The sequence below is a fragment of the Eriocheir sinensis genome, chromosome 49, assembly GCF_024679095.1.
Source record: "Eriocheir sinensis breed Jianghai 21 chromosome 49, ASM2467909v1, whole genome shotgun sequence".
Lineage (NCBI taxonomy): Eukaryota > Metazoa > Arthropoda > Malacostraca > Decapoda > Varunidae > Eriocheir > Eriocheir sinensis.
In genome coordinates this window covers 5,383,642-5,391,141 of record NC_066557.1, presented here as the reverse complement: position 1 = coordinate 5,391,141, position 7,500 = coordinate 5,383,642, and the positions used below count along the sequence as shown (strand labels likewise).

Genomic DNA, 7,500 nt, shown 5'->3' with positions numbered 1-7,500 from the left:
ACGCGGTGAGGGGGTGTTGGGGGCGGAGGAGGAGGAGGAGGAGGAGGTATTAGACAATGAGGAGGTATGTGGTAGGAGAAAATAAGAACATGAGAAGAAGGAAAACAGAAGTGGATTATCAAGACAGAGACAAAGGATCACACACACACACACACACACACACACACACACACACACACACACACACACACACACACACGAACTTAATCCATCACCTCTCTCTCTCTCTCTCTCTCTCTCTCTGAGGTAGCCGCTCCCCCACAGGTGTAATTCAGGTGTAACTCATTAAGCTTATTACCTAAGGAGCTTATCTGCCCTGTGATTAAATCAATTAATTACATTGATAGAGTTCAGAAATATTGGCTCTTAGTGATTTTATTGGTATCATTATTACTCTTATTATTGCTGTCATTATTGTAATTACCACAACTACTACTACTGTTACTACTACTACTACTACTACTGGTGGTGATGATGATGATACTGCTGCTCCTGCTAAAGAAAGAGCACATGAATGAAAGGAGGAAAGAAGGAAGGAAACAGTGATGGAAGAGGGAGTAAATGAATGGAAATCAAAAGGAAAAAAATAAATAAAAAAGGTTTATTGATTTTTTTTTGTGTGTGTATGTGTGTGTGTGTGTGTGTGTGTGTGTGTGTGTGTGTGTGTAAGTCTGTATGTCTGTTTTTGTTAGTATATTTATTTCCGTCTATCTACGTATCTACTTATTTACCTATCTATTTATCTATCTATTTATCTCTATTCCAGGTGAGAACAAGTCCCTCTTCTATTCGCCTCTCATCATCATCTTCCTCGCCATCGTTGGAGTCTTCCTCACCCTCATCCTCATCCTCATCCTCCTCACGCGGTGGAGGAAGAACAACACCAACCCCTCCTCCGACTCCTCCGCCTCCTCCGCCACCCAGCACGGACGAGCGAAGTCACCCCCGGAAGAGAGGGAAAACGAGGGCAAGGTGAAGGAAGAAAACGGGAATCAAGGTAGCGGCGGGAAGACCAAGAAGAAGGTGGTGGTCGTAGAAAACGGGATGAAGGACAGAGTGGGTCACGTGATCTCTGACGTCAGCAGTTCCAAAGGTTTGTGTTGATGTCATGTTGATGTTCCTCTTCCTCTTCATCATCATCATCATCATTACTTTTCTACTCCCCATTCTGTTCCCCTTTTATTTTCTTTCTTGTTTTCTTCTTGTTCTTCCTGTTCTTGTTTTTCTTTTTCCTATTCGTTCTTGTCATTGTCCTTGTTCGTGTTCCTCTTTTTCTTCTTCTTCTTCTTCTTCTTCTTCTTCTTCTTCTTCTTCTTCTTTCTCCTTTTCCTCATCCTACTCTACCTAGTCCTCGTCATTTTCTCCTTATCATCTTTTTTTTATATTCTTTTCTATATTTTCCTTTCTCCTTTTCTTTTTGTTCTTCTCTTACTTTTCCTTCATCATGCTTTACCTCTTCCTCCTCCTCATTATCCTTTTGTTCTTCTCTCTTTCTCTTTCTCTTCCTTTTCTCCTTTGTTTTTCCGTATCTAGTTATTCGCTTGACTTCATCTTTCTTTCACAATGTTTCGCTCACAATCGCTTATTTCCACCTCTTTTCGATCCTTTTATTCCCGAAGGTGAGTGAATCAAATGTCTTTCAGTCCCATTCAACTTTTTCTCATTAACTATTGTGATTTTTCATAATGCAAACTATTTTTATGCTTGATTTCAAAATGCTTCGTTCAAAGCCATATATTTACACCTTTTTCCACTTAATGTCGACCTCTATTTCTTTCCCTGGCTAAATGAAACACACACACACACACACACACACACACACACACACACACACACACACACACACACACACACACACACACACTCAGTTCATTTCCATTCATCTTAGTCTTTTCTGTCTTAAACTATCGCTGTTTTTCATCATGTCACTTGTTTTTTTTGTTGCTGTATTTGTTAATATATCATGAATGTTTGCATAATACCCAGTTTGAGTTCGCTCGTTCTTTAGAGTTATTTTTTTACTTCTTCTTCTCACTCTGTCGCTCCTTGTTTTGATTTTTAATAATTTTCTTTTTCCTTTTTTCTTTTTCTTGATTCTCCTTTTTTTACTTTTTTTCTTGCTTTCTTCTTACTATTTTTGCTCGTTTTATGTATATTTTTTCGTCTCCAGTTTTCTTTCGTTTTCTTTTTATTTTCTTACTCGTTTTCGACATTTTTTCTTCGTTTTTTTTTTCATCTCCAGTTTTTCTTTCGTTTTCTATTTACTATTTTTTGCTCGTTTTCTACATTTCTTCTTGTTTTTTTTCCTCGTCTCCAGTTTTTCTTTCGCTTTTTTTACTATTTTTTGCGCGTTTTCTACATTTTTTCTTCGTTTTTTTTCGTCTCCAGTTTTTCTTTCGCTTTTTTTTACTATTTTTTTGCGCGCTGTCTACATTTTTCTTCTTGCTTTTTCTCGTTTTCCATTTGTTTTTCGTTTTCTTGTTGTTATTTTTGCTCGTTCTCGTTTTCTCTGTGTTTCCTTTTTTCTCTATTCTTTTTGTTCGTGTCCTTGAGTTTTTTCCTATCTAATCAGTTTTTTTTCTCTTGTTTTTTCCTTATTTTCTTAATTTTTGTTCGTTTTCATAAGTTTTATTTTGCTCGTTTCCTTTATTTTTATCCTTTTCTTATTACTTTCTTCTCATTCTTGATTAATTGTTTTCCCTTCTCTTTCTTACTTTTTCGCCGGTTTTCTTGAGTTGTTTTTCTTCGTTTTCTTCTTACTTCTGTGGTCGTTGTCTTGTTTTTTTTCCCTCGTACTTTTTCCTGGTTCTCAAGTTCTCTATCTACTTTTCCTTCTAAGTTTATGTCCACTTTCTTAGGATATTTTTTCTTCGTATTTTTCTCACATTTTTGTACGTTCTCTTTAATTAATCAACGTCATTTTCTTCCTGTTTTCTAAGTAATCTTCTTCCTCTAGTTTTCTTCTATATATTACGTTGTGATTTTTTTTACTACCATTATTATTTCACGTTAAAATTCTCTGGTCTTCCTAATTTATTTTTACTTTTTTGTTCATGTTCTTCTTGTTCTTCTTTTTCCTACTCTTTCTCGTTTTCATACTTTCTTTTTTTCGTTTTTTCATCTTTGCCTATACTTCCTTTTCCTCCTCCTCCTCCTCCTCGTCCTCATCCTCGTCCTCCTCCTCCTTCTCCTCCTTTTCCACATCCTCCTCCTCCTCCTCCTCCTCCTTCTCCACATCCTTCAGTAAGTGTCATCATCTTTTCCTCCTTTTATCCTTCTTTTTACTTAAATATTTATGTTTACTTAAATTAATACTACTCTTCACGATAAAACTTTTTCATCTTACTCTTTTAGCCAATAACATGTTTTTTTTTTTTCTTTCAATGCAAAATCAATACAATATCAACACTTTCCATTTTAAGTTACTCATTTATCTTTCTTTTTATCCTTACGTTGTTTTATATAACGAGCACTTCTTCCCTTATACAACTTTTTTCTTTTCTTATTTTCTTTTCGTCAGTCTCTTAATCATGTTTCAGTGTTTTGTTTCAATATACTACAACTTACCATTTTGATTTGCTTCCTCTCTTATATTGCTCATGTTTTGCAACTCTTCTCTGTATAACAACGTTCTTTTTCGTTATATAAGTATGTCTCAATATTTTCTTTCCAACATGTCAATTCCGCCTATATATTTGCTCATATCATTTTCTTACTCATTATTTCTCAACTTTCTCTCCTAAACAAATATTTTTTTTACGTGCATAACTTTTTTCCTCTTTAAATTCGCTCGTTTCCTCTTGTTATTCTTTTTTCCCTCAGCTTTCCCTCCTAAACAGACGCGGTTTTTCAGAACACGACTTTTTTTCCCTCTTCCCTTCGCGTCGATCTCTCACGGAACGTTTCAATTTTTACCGCGTTTCCCCATCAGCATTTGCCGCTCCTCCATAAACTATCGTGATTCTTCATAACACAACACACGTATTTTTTTCGGTCAATATTTTTCCGCAAGCACGTTTCAATCCTTCTTTCTCCGATACATACATTACAGTTTCCCATTTGAATTCGCTCGTTCGTTCGCCATCGTGTTTCTTTTTTTTTTTTGGGGGGGGGGGACTCTCGGATTTTTTCTTCTCTTTTTTGTTCCTAATTTCACCGGTGCGCTTCATTACCGTTCGCCACGCCGCCTCGACACACACGCGCCGCGGGAGTGAGTTAATGAGAGTGAGAGTGAGCGTTAATCTTTGGGGCTGAACTCATGTAGCCACATTAACTTTATGTTTACGAGAGCGAGGTGAGGGAGGTGGAGGGGGGAAGAGGAGGGGAGGGGAGAGGGGGAAGGAGGGTGTAAGGAGAGGAAGGGATGGGAGGGAAAGGGACGGACAGAGAGAGAGAGAGAGAGAGAGAGAGAGAGAGAGAGAGAGAGAGAGAGAGAGAGAGAGAGAGAGAGAGAGAGAGAGAGAGAGAGAGAGAGAGAAAGGAAAAATGAAAGAAAAAAAGAAAGAAAGAAAGAAAGAAAGAAAGAAAGAAAAAAGAAAGAAAAAAAAGGAGAGGTTAGAAAGAAGAGAGAAAGGAAATAAACAGAAAGAAAAAGATAGAAAGAATAAAAACAGGAAAAGAGAGGAAAAGGAAAATGGAGAGGAGGGAGAAGAAGGAAAAGAAGAAGGATCTTCATGAGAGGATAAGGCTTTAAAGGGGCGCGGAAAGGAGGGACGGAGGGAGGGAGGGAGAGTAGGTGAGGGAGGAAGAGGGGAAGGGAGAGAAGGAGCGAGGGAAAGATGAAGAGGGAAAAAAAAGGGTGTCTAAGAGAGGGAGAGGCTGTTAAGAGGGGGAGGGAGGGACGGGGGAAGAGAGGAAGGGAGAAAAGTAGCGAGGAAAAGAAGAAAGGAAGAGGGAGGAAGAGAGGAAGGGAAGAAGAGAGGAAGGGAGGAAGAGAGGAAGGGAGAAAAAGGAGCGAGGGAAAAAGAAAAGGGAAAGAAAGTGTCTTAGAGAGAAGGAGAGGCTGTTAAAGGGAAGAAGAGGGAGGGAGGAAGAGAGGAAGGGAGAAAAAGGAGCGAGGGAAAAAGAAAAGGGAAAGAAAAAGTGTCTTAGAGAGGGAGAGGCTGGTAAGGAGGGAGAAGAGGGAGGGAAGAAGAGGGGAAGGGAAAAAAGTAGCGAGGGAAAGAAGAAGAGGGAAAGAAAAAGGATGTCTAAGAGAGGGAGAGGTTGTTAAGAGGGAGAGGAGGGAGGGAGGAAGAACGGGTGAGGGAGGAAGAGAGGAAGGGAGGAAGAGAGGAAGGGAGATCAGGAGGGAGGGAAAGAAGAAAAGGGAAAGAAAAAGAGTGTATCTAAGAGAGGGAGAGGTTGCTAAAAGGGAGAGGAGGGACGGAGGAAGAGAGGAAGGGAGAAAAGGAGCGAGGAAAAGAACAAAAAGGGAGAGAAAAAGAGTGTTGTTGTTAAGAGGGAGAGAAGGGACGGAGGAAGAGAGGAAGGGAGGAAGAGGGAGGGAGAGAGGGAGGGAGGAGGAGGGAGGGAGAGAGGGAGGGAGGAATAGGGAGTGGGTGAGAGGAAATAACAGTAAATTGTCCTGTGAATCAATGGGGTTTAAAGAGCGTGATTTATTAATATTAAGAACACGAGTCGAATAAATCACCAGGTAAAAGGTGCGAAAATTATCCCATTCCGGCGGGAAAACACAAAAACAGGACATCGCTTGAACGGAGATTTGATAAGTGCGGAATGAGGAAAATATGTAAAATGAATGGTCAGTTTCAAACAAATACTTGTACTCTGAATGAATCCCCAGGTAGACCGAGGTGGGAAAAAATAGCCCATTCGACCATCCAGAAAGACGGGAAGAACAAGGTGTGGAAAAAAACGGAAAAACAAGGTGAGAAAAAAAACAGGTAAAATATGTGAAGCCGTAAATACAAGGTGAAAACAGGTAAAAACAGGTATAAAACATATAAAAACAAGGTGAAAACAGGTAAAAACAGGTAAAAACAAGGTGAAAACAGGTAAAAACAAGGTGAAAACAGGTAAAAACAGGCAAAAACAAGGTGAAAACAGGTCAAAACAAGGTGAAAACAGGGTAAAAACAAGTGAAAACAAGTAAAAGGTAAAAACAGGTAAAAAGATAAAACTAAAAAGATTAAAAAAGGTGTGAGAAAAAATCTGATAAACAAGGTGTGAAAATACCCAATTCGAACATCAAGAAACAAAAAAAAAATAATCAAGTGACGTTTTAAAAGTACATAAAGAGGAAAAATATCTAATGAACAGCCAGATTAACGAGCATCCTGTCGGTACAAGGTGTGAAAGCCATTCCCTTCGAGCACAAAGACATAAGAAAACGAAATTAATGAACACAGACCTTATAGTTACAAAAAGGGGAAAATATTTATACCGAATTGTCAGATTAAAACACGTACTAAAAGTGAATGAACCCTCAAGTAAAAGGAAGTAAGGAGAAGAAACATCACAAACAAACACAAAAAAGGAGTGAAAACTATTGAACAGTATAGTTACAAAAAAGAGGAAAATATATATGATGAATTGTCAGATTAAAACACGTACTTAAGAGTGAATGAACCTTCAAGTAAAAGGAAGTAAGAAGAAACATCACATACAAACACAAAAAAGGAGTGAAAATTATTGAGCGGAGATTTTAAAAGAGCAAAACGAGGAAAATATATATGATGAATTGTCAGATTAAAACACGTACTTAAGAGTGAATGAACCCTCAAGCAAAAGGAAGTAAGGAGAAGAAACATCACATACAAACACAAAAAAGGAGTGAAAATTATTGAACAGTATAGTTACAAAAAAGGAAAATAAATATGATGAATTGTCAGATTAAAACACGTACTTAAGAGTGAATGAACCCTCAAGTAAAAGGAAGTAAGGAGAAGAAACATCACATACAAACACAAAAAAGGAGTGAAAATTATTGAGCAGAGATTTTAAAAGAGCAAAACGAGGAAAATAAATATGATGAATTGTCAGATTAAAACACGTACTTAAGAGTGAATGAACCCTCAAGTAAAAAGAAGTAAGGAGAAGAAATCCATACAATCATAAAAAGAAGTGAAAATTATTGAGCAAAGATTTTAAAACAGAACGAGGAAATTATATATATACAACAAATAGCCGGTTTAAAGTGAATAATCAAGCACTGAATGACTCCCCGGGTAAAGCAAGGCATGAAAATTATCCCGTCCCAACACGAAAACACAACAAAAGGAAATTATTAACGCAGATTTTACGGGAACAAAAACATAAAATGAGCTTAATGAATTGTCAGTTTCAAAAGCACGTGAATTTACCAGGAAAGAGGCGTAAAAGCATCCCATTCGAACACAAAAAGGCATATTATTCAACGCGGATTTTATCAACACAAAGAAATAAAATGTGTACCGGCTCGTCCGTTTCAAAGGCAGACTTAAACACTAAATTTATCCATCAGTCTATAGAGAGAATAAATAATAACATAGAAGGAAAAGGAATTGTAATGAATATGAA

The 7,500-nt window shown here is 37.7% G+C and overlaps 1 protein-coding gene across 1 annotated transcript in view; it reads left to right on the top strand.

Moving 5' to 3' along the window:
- The window catches only part of LOC126981744 (uncharacterized), a 457,088-nt gene that overhangs the window by 439,044 nt on the left and 10,544 nt on the right, over positions 1-7,500 (top strand). Inside the window, exon 14 of the mRNA XM_050833266.1 lies at positions 767-1,093. Coding sequence (XP_050689223.1) covers positions 767-1,093 — 327 coding nt within the window. The remainder of the gene's footprint in view (positions 1-766; positions 1,094-7,500) is intronic.